General features: G+C 43.8%; 3 protein-coding genes across 3 annotated transcripts in view; 2 read left to right on the forward strand and 1 right to left on the reverse strand.

The window, feature by feature from the left end:
- Nucleotides 1-3,144, reverse strand: part of RAD1 (RAD1 checkpoint DNA exonuclease) — a 9,861-nt gene extending 6,717 nt beyond the window's left edge. Inside the window, exon 1 of the mRNA XM_019531938.1 lies at nucleotides 2,906-3,144. Coding sequence (XP_019387483.1) covers nucleotides 2,906-3,118 — 213 coding nt within the window. The 5' untranslated portion in view covers nucleotides 3,119-3,144. The remainder of the gene's footprint in view (nucleotides 1-2,905) is intronic.
- A 79-nt stretch (nucleotides 3,145-3,223) lies between these two features.
- On the forward strand, nucleotides 3,224-10,449 carry BRIX1 (BRX1, biogenesis of ribosomes). The gene is made up of 10 exons (XM_019531939.1): nucleotides 3,224-3,542; nucleotides 4,384-4,495; nucleotides 5,769-5,812; nucleotides 7,346-7,416; nucleotides 8,015-8,064; nucleotides 8,162-8,235; nucleotides 8,356-8,406; nucleotides 8,684-8,785; nucleotides 9,444-9,572; nucleotides 9,959-10,449. The coding sequence occupies exons 1-10, from the start codon at nucleotides 3,408-3,410 to the stop codon at nucleotides 10,220-10,222; spliced, it is 1,032 nt and encodes a 343-aa protein (XP_019387484.1). The 5' UTR covers nucleotides 3,224-3,407; the 3' UTR covers nucleotides 10,223-10,449.
- A 2,822-nt stretch (nucleotides 10,450-13,271) lies between these two features.
- Nucleotides 13,272-13,410, forward strand: part of DNAJC21 (DnaJ heat shock protein family (Hsp40) member C21) — a 28,156-nt gene continuing 28,017 nt past the window's right edge. Inside the window, exon 1 of the mRNA XM_019531686.1 lies at nucleotides 13,272-13,293. Within this exon, the coding sequence (XP_019387231.1) occupies nucleotides 13,272-13,293 (22 nt within the window). The remainder of the gene's footprint in view (nucleotides 13,294-13,410) is intronic.

The raw sequence follows: 13,410 nt of genomic DNA on the forward strand, positions 1-13,410 counted from the left end.
ATTTCAGGCTGGACATAAGGAAGAATTTCTTTACTGTCCGAGCCCCCAAGGTCTGGAACAGCCTGCCATCAGAGGTGGTTTAAGCACCTACATTGAACACCTTCAAGAATAAATTGGATGCTTATCTTGCTGGGATCCTATGGGCAGCACAGTCTGGGGAGGAGGGGAGCAGCCCTCAGTGATGAAAGAACAGATTAGGGACTATTTAGAAAAGCTGGACATATCTAAGTCCATGGGGCCAGACGCAGTGTACCTGAGAGTGCTGAGGGAGTTGGCTGAGGTGATTGCAGAGGTGCTGGCCATCATCTTAGGAAACTTGTGGCAATCAGGTGAGGTCCCAAACAATTGGAAAAGGGCAAATATAGTGCCCATCTTTAAGAAAGGGAGGAGGACCCAGAGAACTACGGACCATTCAGCCTCACCTCAGTCTCCAGAAAAGTTATGGCGCAGGTCCTCAAACAATCAATTTCTAAGGACTTGGAGAAGAATGTGATCAGGAACAGTCAGCATGGCCTCACCAAGAGCAAGTCATGTCTGACTAACATGATTACCTTCTGTGATGAGATAACTGGCTCTGTGGATGTGGGGAGTGCAGTCGACATGATATACCTTGACTTTAGCAAGGCTTTTGATAACATCTCCCACAGCATTCCTGCAAGCAAGCTGAGGAAGTATGGGTTGGATAAATGGACTGTAAGATGGACAGAAAGCTGGCTAGATCGCTGGGCTCAGTGGGTAGTAATCAATGGCTCAATGTCTAGTTGGCAGCTGGTATCAAATAGAGGGCCCCAGGGGTCAGTCCTGGGTCCAGTTTTGTTCAAAAGCTGCATTAACGATCTGGTAGATAGGATGGAGTGCAGCAAGTTCATGGATCACACCACGCTGGGGGGGGAGCAGCAGATATGTTAGCGGGTAGGGCTAGGATTCAGAGTGACCTAGACAAATTGGAGGATTGGGCCAAAAGAAATCTCATGAGGTTCAACAAGGATAAATGCAAAGTACTGCACTTAGGACAGAACAATCCCATGCACCAGTACAGGCTGGGGGCTGACTGGCTGGGCAGCAGCTCTGCTGAAAAGGACCTGGGGATTATAGTGGACAATAAGATGGATATGAGCAGGTAGTGTGCCTTTGTTGCTGAAAAGGCTAACGGCATACTGGTAGTTATGTTAGTAGAAGCATTGCCAGCAGATAAAGGGAAGTGTTTGTTCCCCTCTGTTCAGCAGTGGTGTGGCCACATCTGGAGTACTGTATCCAGTGTTGGGCCCCCACCAGTATAGAAAGGACATGGACAAGTTGGAGCGAGTCCAGTGGAGCGCAACACAAATGGTGAGGGGGTTGGGGGATATGACTTATGAAGAGAGGCTGAGGGAACTGGTCTTATTTAGTCTGGAGAAAAGGAGTCTGAGAGGGGATTTGATAGTATCCTTTAACTAACTGAAGGGTGGTTACAAAGAAGATGGAGCTGGACTGTTCTCAGTGGTGGCAGATGACAGAACAAGGAGCAATGGTCTCAAATTGCAGCAAAGGAAGTTTAGGTTGGCTATTAGGAAAAACTCTCATTAGGAGGGTGGTGAAACACTGGAACAGGTTATCTAGACAGGTGATAGAAGGTTTTTAAGGCCCAGCTTGACAAAGTCCTGGCTGGGACGATCCTGCATCGAGCAGGGGGTTGGACTAGATGACCTCCTGTGGGTCCCTTCCCTTCCAAGCCTAATTTTCTATGATTCTATGTCAAGAGGACTGAACTGAGTACTCTCAAGTTAACCACAGGAATCATGATTTGAAGTACGATTCCCTAAAAGGAATGATGTCTGAATGCAGAGTACTTTGAACTCCTGAAATAAATTAAATGCCAGCTATTAATGACATCTGTAAGAAACTATCATAAAATATATTTTAAGGTGTATGGGGGGGGAGGGAAGATAAGCATGAGTTACTTTAGTAAAGATGAAAAAGAGGCATTTACTGCAATGGCATTAGGGAAAAGGAAAGAAACAAGGCTGAGAATCTGCAGTCTTCACCACTGCAGCTCTGAAGAATGACATTGACTCAGGAGAGCAATTGCATCACGTCCCACAGGGAAGACATTTAGGACAAGGCACAGGGGAAGACACCGATAGTGAAAAATCCTGTGTTGGCACCAAGGGATGGGCAGGCTGATACACTGTTCAACCCCCTCCTCCCCTCACCCAGCTTGAAGTGATGCTTGGGTCCCACTGACCAGCTCACTCCCATGGTTTTGCTTAGTCCCTCACCACTCCTCCCAGACAGACCGTACATCCTTTGTTATTCCAGGCAGCCCTTACGTCACATATGCCAATTCTTTTCTTTGGTCTATTATCTCCCCAGTACGCCTCCTATTCCCATGTCTCACAGTGACTTCATGCTATGTACTTTCTTGTACAAGACTTGCTTCAAAATTAATGGCATGTACTGAAGCCAAAATACAGTAGGAAAACTACCCCCTCTCTGCTACAGCTGAATGCAAGTCCAGTATTGCTCAATATAGAAAATGTTTTGCCCAGTGTTGCCAGGTGTACAATAAATATCACGTTTATATGATAATTTCAACCCGTGTACAAGGTACAATCCATCATAGTAAACGTGTTCAAAACACACGACAATTTTTGAGGCAGTGAATTGAACTCAAGTCCCTCCCGGGGAGTCTGAATTGACTTTTGGTTTGCCATCAGCCCTGTCTTATGATGGCCTATTTCCAATTTGATGACCCAGCTTTCACCTGCTCGCCAGCAACTTAGCTACCCGTTTACAAACACTTTTTTTGCCTATTTTGGGGGGTACGATCTTTTTTCAGCAAATACGCTCATGCTAAGCTTCCCAGGAGTTAATCTCCTCTCGAAGACCCGACCGCGCGGGCCGGGGCCGGGGCGCGGGCAGTGACCTGGATGAAGGCGGAGGCCTGCAGGCACTTGGCGCTCTCCACCGTCACCTTGAGGCCGTTGGCAGTGGCCGCGCACGTGGCGACATCCCGGAAGTGCACGGCCCGCAACATGGTGGACAGGTGCCGCGCCTTATCCAGGCTGGCAGCCAACACGTAGTGCGTCCCGCTCGCCTCCGCCTCGGCCCCGGCCCCGGCCGGCGGCAACAGCGGCATCACAGCAGCGGGCTGGGGGGAGCGCTTTACGGCCGTCGTAAAAAAAAAGGCTACAAGGCTTGAGTCTATACTTTACGGCCATCATAAAAGACACATCGATTTACGGCCGTCGTAAAAGAAGGCCGCCGGCTGGAGTAGGAGTGGTTTACGCCCATCGTAATATGACGTCTCCAGTCTGGATATTAGCGTCACAAAGCGCTGGCCACAGCGGAGGCAAACCATAGAAAGGGAAGCGGTACAGCGCAGAGCGCCAACTTCTGGCGTGGAGAGGAAGCGGGGTGGAGGCAAGATGGCTGCGGCCAAGAGGAAGCGTGGGGCGGCCGCGGGCCGGGCCGGAGTGAGGAAGAAAGCGCGGGGCGCGGCCGAGGGAGCTAAGCTGGGCCCGGCCAGGGAGGAGCACTGCGTCCCGGGCCCGGTCTCCCAGGTGAGGGCCTTCTCTCCCTGACCCCGGGGGCGGTGGTGCCGCGCGGGGCGAGGTAGGATGCTGCCCCGCCCGGCTCTGCGCGCGGCGACTGGGACCCGCACCGCCTGCTGTGCGCTGTGCCCGGCGTTGCTGGGACTCCCGGGGCCCCCCTGCTTCCCCCAGGCCACCTCCGCCTGGCATGCGTCCCTGTGGGGAGCCCCCGCGAGCTGCATGTCTGGGGCCGCATGTGGCCTGGGAGTTGAGTCCCCCGGTGTCAGTGGGCATCGTGTCCTTTCTGATTGTCAGATTCCCAAGTGTCTGACCAGATGGCAGTCAAGGTGCAGTGTTAAGAGCGTAGCTAGTCTTGATGGATCAGTGTGAAAAAATAATCCAAAAAAACAAGCTGTTTTTCTTGCAAACCCAGTGCTGCGTAAGAGAGCTTGTGACTTGATCATAAGGCCTCTTTCGGGCAGCTGTTGAAAAGCTCATCTTGCTTCTGGATCAACGTTGATTTTGGCTCCAAAATGTGCACATGTTGTGTGTAGTGCTCCGGGCCTTTTTGTGCTTTTTCTTATTGGGCATATCCAAAGGGATGCTTGTTGGGGAAATTTTTTGTGAACATCTTAAAACATCTGTATCTAGGTATAGCATGGCAGATGGCTGTAAGATAGTCCAGTAGGATGGGTCAGGAAATTTGTGCAAAAGCTTATAATAAATCTGCAGCCTATCACAAAAAAGATCTTTAAGTGGAAGCTTTTATAGAAGTGCATTATTGCTTTAATAAGTTAAAAATGACTGATTTAATACAATTTTTTTAATGTTGAAACATCACATTTTCACCTGAGCTTTGTGTTTCTTCTAGGGAAAATGGAAAAACAAAGAGCGTGTACTTATTTTTTCTTCCCGAGGAATTAACTTTAGGACGAGACATCTGATGCAAGACCTGCGAACATTGATGCCCCACTCGAAAGCAGGTAGTGTTGAGGTGTTATCCATGTCTGACTCTACTCATACTTTCCGGATTAGTTTTGTACCTTTTAGCTCCAACTTCCTGCCTTTTGACCACTACGTACCATATTTTCATGCATATAGCCCGCACCCATGTATAACCTGTGGAAAATTGTGTTTTCGTAAAATATGCCGTGTATTCCCTGCACCCATGTATTTCCCACGCCCTGGGCTCTGCTGGACTTGCGGGTTCTGCAGGGGATGGGAGGGATGAGGAACTGTGAACCCTGCTCACCACCGCCAGCTGAATCCTGCTGGGCACAGCTGCTGGAGCCGGAGCCCACAGCTCCTCATCCCTCCCCTCTCCTCCCCTCCCCTGCAGAGCCTGCAAGCCTGTTCCCAGCTGCAGGCTCTAGCTCTGGCTCCAGTGGCCGTGCCCAGCAGAGTGAGGCTGACAGCAGTGGGGAGCAGGACTCACAGATCCTCATTCCTCTCCTCCCCTGCAGAGCCCCGCTCCCCGCCACTAGCCACACTCTGCTGAGCACGGCTGCTGGAGCCAGAACTGGAGCTGCAGCTGGGGGCGGGCTATGTTGTTCTAAAGACTCTGCATAGCCTGCACCTTTGTATAGCCTGCACCCACCTATCAAGTTTGTAAAAATGTGTATAGCCCATGGGCTGTATGCTCAAAAATACAGTAGTCCTCACAGCTGGCTGCATGGTGGTGTCCTTATTTACTCTTTAAAAAAAACAAACAAACAAACCTTGAGCTTACAAACAGTATGGTCTTTGGCAAAGTCACATATGCCTCCATTTGGTAAGCAGTCACACCTATTGCTTTGTCTCTGGTTATCTCCTCAGCTTTAGTCAAGCTACTTGCTTGCATGCAGTTACAAACGTTCAAAGTATTTTGCACAATTGGGGTTTTTTTACTGGTATACATGAAAGAACTGCTGCAAATTGTCATCCACTTCTAGCACTGCAGGCTGCTGCCTTCCTGTCTCACTGCAGTCTTGCAGCAGAGTCTGTAGAGCCCTTCCTGATGTGCTCGAACACAGCTGGGTCCCAATCATTGGCAGAACAGAGGGTTTCAGAATGAGAGCCTAAGCATAGTTGTGAAGGAACAGTGAAAACCAGTACTGATAAACCAGTGATGGCATAATTGCTGAAGATACATAGTATACGAACTTGTAATTATACTAGGTGAAATATGACTTCAGCTTCTTTGAAGTATGTGCGCCTCTTGGCAGTATGAAAAAGCATACAAGCCTACTCAACAGCACTTTTATTGTTGTTTTCCAGACACTAAGATGGACCGTAAAGACAAGCTGTTTGTAATTAATGAGGTAATCTTGTAATTCATCTAAAGCTTGAATTTCTGACGAAACCAAGATATGGTATATGCACCAAGTGGGAAGATAGGTGAACTCAAAGAGAACTGTATTATACTGCATGAAGATACAGATCACCCTATTTGGTTTAGTTTGGGTTTTTTCAGAGGCAGTATAAATATTTAGGGAAAAAATAGTTATTCTCCTGTATAGAGGTATTCTTATTTAATTCTGACTCTGAAAACCAAGACTAGTAAGTAAAATAATTCTGACTGTCCTTCATGTTTAGAGCTCTCATTGACCCAGTCTGACCCATTTCTGACTGTCCTTCATGTTTAGAGCTCTCACTGAAACGAACGGAAGTGCTATCCAAGAAGGCTTATAAGATGGAGCTCTGTTATGAATTCCAAGTATGCCATGACAACAAATACTTTGAATAATAAGTGTAACAAAAGGGCTGAAGGGAGGACAGGGGTGACAAAGGTGGCTGTCAGAGCTGCTGTTGCCAAAAAATAAGATAGACAATGTCATGTACGTAACTTTCTAAAATACTCAAGTTTGTTTACAGATGGCATTGTCTGTACAAGGCTGAAGCAGGTGGTGGAAAAAAAGTGCATGGAACATAGTTAAGGAGTTGGGTTAACCCTGCAGTACAAATAGATGTACTAACAGAAACACTGCAGAGTAATCAGAGCAGTCTAGGGTCTCTTTACAGATAAGATAAACTGGTGGCATCAGAGGGTAAAGTGACAAGAGACTGCAGAAACATGTCTGTGGCTTTGCTCTTGGTAAGGAGACTTCTGGGAGCAGGAGCCTGTGAACTGCTGCTCCACACTGATCCTGATGCATGTAAGGTGGTCATACACTGAACTCTTCTGTTTCAGGGTGCTGGAATAGCTTTTGGTTAGGAAGGGTAGGCTAGTAATCTTGTAGTTGCTTTATGTGGCTGCCTCTGCTGATTTGTTGCTTAATTATGTTAAGTACCTTCCTGGGTGGAAATTGCCATTCATGATCTTTAAAATGAGGTTATTTTGAAGTTGCGAGCTGATTATTGATTTAAAAAAAAAAAAAGACTTCATTTTAAAAACAGGAACCTGTATAGGCTAGAACCATTTTGTTCTGTCACTCCATGACCCAACCATGAAAAATGCCTTACAAAAGGTTTTCTTGCAGTTTAAAGTTGTGGAAAGTAAGTAACAAATAGGTTGACTAACTGATCTAAATCTGCGACAGTGGGCCACTGGCAAAGCCACTAGAACCTGTATGTTGTGGCCCCTTTGCAATGCCCCATCTGCACACAATCCATGAGACTGCTTGGAAATGCATTGTATTTAATGCTTTTCTGGCAAGGCAAGCTCCAAAAGCCTTTTGAAGAGGCTTCTAATTTAAATGAACTGTTCTGCAGCTCTAGGTATTAATAAGTATTGTAGGATCTTCAGATTTGTACCTGTTTATTCAGGAAAATTATTTTAGGGACTAATTTGGAAGGTTTGTGAAAAGGTCTTCAGAGCATTACTAAGAGTTGATTTGTCACGTGTATTCGTACAGGTTTGTGAAATAAAAAACTGCAACAAGTGTATCTTTTTTGAAGCCAAAAAGAAACAGGATCTTTATATGTGGTAAGAGAGTACATTATACTTTATTAAATATCTTGGTATTGTTTCCATAGCTCATGTTTTAACTAGAGTTCTGATTAAAGTAATAGTGAAATTCAAAGATGTAGAAAAAACTGGCGCCAATTGACTTGCTTGACACAGGGTTGCCACAAACCTTCAATCTGTAAAAAAACGCAATATCTGCAAAGCACAATAAAACGAGGTATGCCTGTACTGATTTTAAAAGTAGATATAATTTTTAATTTATCTGAAGCTGCCAAAGAATTTCCAGTTTACCTTACTGGATGTCCGTAGAATTTTAAGCTCCACTTCCCATAGCTGTCAGGATCTTTAATATTATATGGGAACAGAGCCTATAGTTTTAGGTTTATTTATCATTTTAAAAAGCAAATGTACTTCAAATGCTTTCTGTTAAGTCTCATCATTTTAAGGTCTACTGACCACAGCTCTTGCAATTGTGAAGAAAATTATCTAAAATGAGCTGACTGGCAGTTTCAAAACACTTAAAATCATTTAGATAAATTGTTGAATGAGAAGTAGTATGCAATTATGAAGCGCGTTTCTTGCTACAGTGCTATTAGCTGACTTTTCTTTTTTACAGGCTTTCAAATACACCCCAAGGACCATCAGCCAAATTCTTGGTGCAGAATAGTAAGTCAAGGTTTCAGGCTATTGCTTTTGTGTAGGTTCCCCCCTCCCCCCCCAATCTTTTTTTACTGAACGCTTAACCTATTCCAAATCATTGTAGTTCACACACTCGCAGAGCTGAAGATGACTGGAAACTGTTTGAGAGGTTCACGGCCTCTTTTGTCTTTTGATCAGGCAAGTATAATGTTTCAGATTTGCTTGACTTTTTTTTTTTTTTTTTTTTTCCTTGTTCTCTGTACCACTGCTGCTTTTTGTTTTGTTTTTGTGTGTAAAACTGTATGTTTCCTCTTACAGGCATTTGATCAGGAACCACACTATGCTTTGTTAAAAGAGTTGTTTATTCAGGTTGGTACTAGATATTTCTTGCTCCTTACAAACCATCTTTCTACTAACATTTCAGTTTTTTTAAACACTGAAGATTACACTAGTATATTTTTACTTGGGCTACAGTGCCACAAAGACTTATTTTCACGATGTCACTGGGGCTATTTGTGCTTTAACTATCGTATATTTAAGCCTATAAGGTTGAGAACATGCAACGTTATCTTTGTGTTTATCTTAAATCTAAACTTAATAATTTGGCATCTTGATAACTTCAGCTTTTTTTGTCTCTTTTTTACAGATCTTTAGTACACCACAGTATCATCCCAAAAGCCAACCTTTTATAGATCATGTATTCACATTTTCCATCACAGACAACAGGATCTGGTTCCGGAACTATCAGGTTAGTTGTCTCCCTTAATTCTTTAAATTGCACTAACCTCATGACTTCAGAAACATTCAGTGATTTCATATGAATTGAAAGGCTAAACTAAATTACCAGGATGGGTTTATATTCAATGCTCAAGTGAGTATCATAAGAGTATTTTTATAGTGGATTAAAAATGCTTTTTCATTGTAGATGAGCTTTCAGCTCTAGTTTCTATAAAACAGACTTATTTTGTAGCTGTAGGCTTGAGATAATTTGTTATTAAACTGAATATGACGGTAAATGGAAGGTACCCCCTTCTCCTTTACTTAACTCCTCATTCTCTCACTTAGTTTGCTTTCTAAAACTGCTGTATACTAGTAGTTAAAGCCCAAGCTCATGCTTGTATATTAATGTTTGTGGATCAGAGCACATAAATTAGACTCTTTTTCCAAGCGGCCACTAGTAATTCTGCTGCAGTTTGGCGTGTAAAGGTGCCTTTTGTATATAAGTAATTGTTATGCATCATCATAGTTGAACAGGCCTAACCTTAAAAAAAAAAATTGGTTCTGTTAAATATCGGGTTCAGACACTATTGTGACTTTTTACATATACCTATACATGTTACTCTTGATTGAGAAGTTCAACACAGGGCAGTCAAAGATGGCTGATTGTCTTTGCATTTTCATTACAGATTGTAGAAGAAGATGCCTCCCTTATAGAAATTGGACCTCGCTTCGTCTTAAATCTTATTAAGATTTTCCAGGGCAGCTTTGGAGGGCCAACTCTGTATGAAAACCCCCATTACCAGTCTCCAAACATGGTGAGCTGATTTGTCTTTGCCTGTGGTTGAATTTAACGAGCTATTCCAGCCCTGATCTGCAAGCTGTTTGCATGAGTGGACCACTGTGTTTACAGGGTAGGAACATTTTTGAGGTGATGCAGCAGAAATAATTACTAGTATATCAAGTGAGTGGTTATAAATTAGTAACACTGAGTTGTTTAATATCAATGAGAAGGTGAGAGTAGATTGAGAAATTTGGCCACTGAACAGTAAGTAATCTTTGGGTCCCTTTTTCTAAATTTGGACGTTCTTCTGTCTGCATTTACATTATAAAATGTTTGGTGTAAATTCCAAATGTTAGTGTGAATTTTTTCCATCGCCTTGCTTTTTGCCACACCTGCATTTATTTTCCTTAATTGTTATAGCATCGGCAGATGATAAGATTGTCTATAGCTGCTAAATTTAAAGAAAAACATCAAATGAAAGAACTTCAAAAGATCAAGAATAAAGAAGACAAGACACTTATTCCAGAAGATCCTACTGAGACTGTCTTTGAAACACCAGCTGGAGAAAAGCCCTTGGAGATAGAGTTGGTTAAACCAGAGCCAAAAGTCAATTTAAAGAAGAGAAAGAAACAATTTCAACGTCAAAGGAAGAAGCAAAGAAAGCTTTCCGGAGTGGGAGCATAACAGTTACAGATTTAAATTAGATCACCTCTCAGCCTTGTATACTTGTGTTTAGCTATATTTTATAGCTGTCTTGCATATACTAATGTAAATATCTTTTTAAGTCAGTGCCTATGTGCCATCAATTTTGAGTAAATGGAAAAAAAAAAATCAGATGTGGAGTTGTGATCTGAGGCAGGTTGTATATACCTGTGGGACTCATTTTAAATACATTTTTTTGTTGTTGTTTTCATTTCTCTTTGATTTAAATAGCTTTTTTCACGCCATGCCTCTTACATAGGAATCATTTTAAGAACAATCTGACCTGCTTCCTGGGGCTGGGGAGGGATAAATACAGCAATAAAAGCTTTCTAGCACTTTTCCATTAGTCACAAGTCACAGTCAGATTTCTGCTGCACCAGACCAAGGAAGTAATGTCCATTTTTTCTTGAAGATTGAATTTGCTTTTCATATAGAGGCTTTCTTAATTCTTTTCAGTCATGTCTCTCAGCCCTTAGAAAATTGGGTGGACTATGATATCTTGGTCACAATATTTTACCCCTGTAATGATAACCCCTATATGATCTCTACTATATCTGCTCAGAGGTAAGAAGAGCAAGCCCTGCATGGCCCCTAGTGCTCCTGGAAACGCACCACTTCCTCATGTTATGGAGGTATCTTAAGATGATGTATAAAGGCCCCCATTACATTAATTTAAAATTGACACAGTTGATAGTTAGCTGTGTTTGGGCTGGAATTGCAGTTGAAAATTTCTTTTCAGGTCACTAAAGAACACATTTCTGTCATTGGGGGATTATCTTAAAGAAGACTAAGAAGGGCCCTGGTCAACCTGAGGTTTGGTTTGTAAGTGCCAGGCTGTTAACTCACAGGCCCCTGGGCCTCAGTGAGAAGATAGCTTTGGGCTGGGATTACTGATGGAAATCCTTTTTGGATCACCCCAAACCATGTGTCTGGTGTCAAGGGCCTCTTCCTAAAGAAGCCTAGGCAGGATCTGCCTAATCCAAAGCTGTTTGCAAATGCCAGGCTGATAACTGACATTCCTCTACCCTGGCCTGTACTAGGTACCTAGCTCCAAAAAAGGAGCTGAGTTTGGGCTGGTATTACTAGGCAAAATCCTTTTTGGGTCACCCCAAACCAGAAATCCCTGCCACTGGTGGACTCCCTCAAAGAAGTCTGGACAGCCCCCTCCCTGCCTGACCTGAAGCATGTCTTGAGTGCCAACTGATAAGGTAGGTATACTGAGCCATACAAACTAATTTTGGGCCAGGAATATGGGGTAAACATATATTTGGGTTTCCCCAAAGCTAATTTCACCTGTGGGAGACTCTCCTAAAGTCTGGCCTGGGTACTGCCTGACCTAAAGCTTAGTTTTCACATGCCAGACTGCCAACTGATGTCCCCTGCCAGGTACGTAGACCTGAATAAGCGATTGGATTTGGGTTGGGATTATCCAGCACGATCCTTTTCAGATCACGCTAAAATAAATGTTTTTCAGGACAGGGCACAAAATCCTGAGCAGTGTATATGGAGACACAGCTGCCCACACACCAGTGTCCCCCTCTCAGGTGGGCTCATTTAATCTAAGAAAAGGCAAATGCCAGTATGTTGGGACCAGGTTGGCTGCAGAAGCTGCCACAGTAAAGGAAAGCATCCATTTGTTCATTGGCCAGGGTTAGGCTAGCTGCTGACCAGGACTAAAGAGCCCAGCCTACCTGATCAAGGAGTGGACTTCAGTTGTACAGTTTTTTGGCTGCATTTCCTCCACTGGGGTAAGACTAGTACCTGCCTCTAAGATGCTCTTCTGCACAAAGCTATTGGCACCCTAGAAGTTGCCAGGTAATTTAATAGCCACCCAGCAATAACAGTCACAGGTCGTTCAGCCTATTCTAAGTTACAGTAGCGGGTGAACCTGACCTTAATTAATACCACTACAATGTCCTTCAGTCCTGAGAGTGAGGCTTCGATATGCATTTCATGAGCTGTGTGCCCTTGGTAACATCCTTAATGTTTCTAAGACATTTGTACAGCAACAACATGGTTTGGTACGCTGTACTCCCTAAGAGCTTTAGGGAACTCTTCAGTGGCAGATGCGTCTCCACATGCTTTCTTTTTTAATTCTCAAATTCCATCATAGCAATGTTGACTCGGTCTCGCCAAGCTTATGGAAACATACAAAATGGGTGCCAGTACTGCACCTTGCCCCAGCTACTTTGGAACTGCAATGAGAAAACCTTTGTTTTGGCAAACTCTGATAAATGTGTGAACGTCTGATGTTCCCTGTTGAATTAATCAGGACTGGTGACAGTTTTAACTAGCAATATTCCATCTACTTAAATACAAGAGACCTAAATACAGGATACAAGACAAGGATTTTGGGGGCAAGGGAACAGGGTACTACCATCTCTGAAAAGCCACCGCCTGGTATTTGAGAAGGCATGGTTTGGTAATTTGATATAGAGCTAGATGTGCATATAGTTTTATTTCAATTTACTTAATGTCATCACAGCTTCAACATAACTCTGATACTACCAATTTACTTAATGTTGCATATAGAAATCTCTGGTGGAAAAACCCAAGGATCAAATGCAGCCTGAAAAGGCTTCTTCAGGGGAGTGCCCCAGTGGTGGAGAGGTGAGGTCTGGGGTGACCAGAAAGGGATTTTGTCTGGAAACCCTCAGCTCCTTATTTGGTGCTGCTTACATAGCATGTAACCCTGGGTAGCTCTCAGTGGGCTGGCATGTGAAAACCAAGCTTCAGGCTGCACGCCATCCTGCCCAGTTATTCAGAAGATCCCCCAGTTAGGGAGATATGTGGTTTGAGGTGACCCAAAGGGGGCTTTGCCCCATAATCCCAGCCCAAAATAAGATCTTCATTTGGCACAATGTACTTAGCATGCAGGCATTGAGGGGTGGGTGGCAGGTTGGCACTCAGAAACTGAGCAATGTGTCAAGCCCAGACTTCTTCTGGAGAGTCCCTGGTGATGGAGAGGATCCAGAAAGGGTTTTCCCCATAATCCCAGTTCAAAGTCAGCTCTTTATTCACAGCAATGTACATGGCGCACAATCCCGGGGCCTGTTAGTTGTCAGGTTGGTGCTTACAAACTAAGTCAGCGCTTGTCTTAGGCTTCCTTGTGTTAGAAATATTATTAAAAATGCATTATCAATAGCAGATTTAGGAAAAAAAAAAAAAAA

This window comes from Crocodylus porosus, unplaced genomic scaffold (genome assembly GCF_001723895.1).
Source record: "Crocodylus porosus isolate Cpor-Errol unplaced genomic scaffold, CroPor_comp1, whole genome shotgun sequence".
Taxonomy (NCBI): domain Eukaryota; kingdom Metazoa; phylum Chordata; order Crocodylia; family Crocodylidae; genus Crocodylus; species Crocodylus porosus.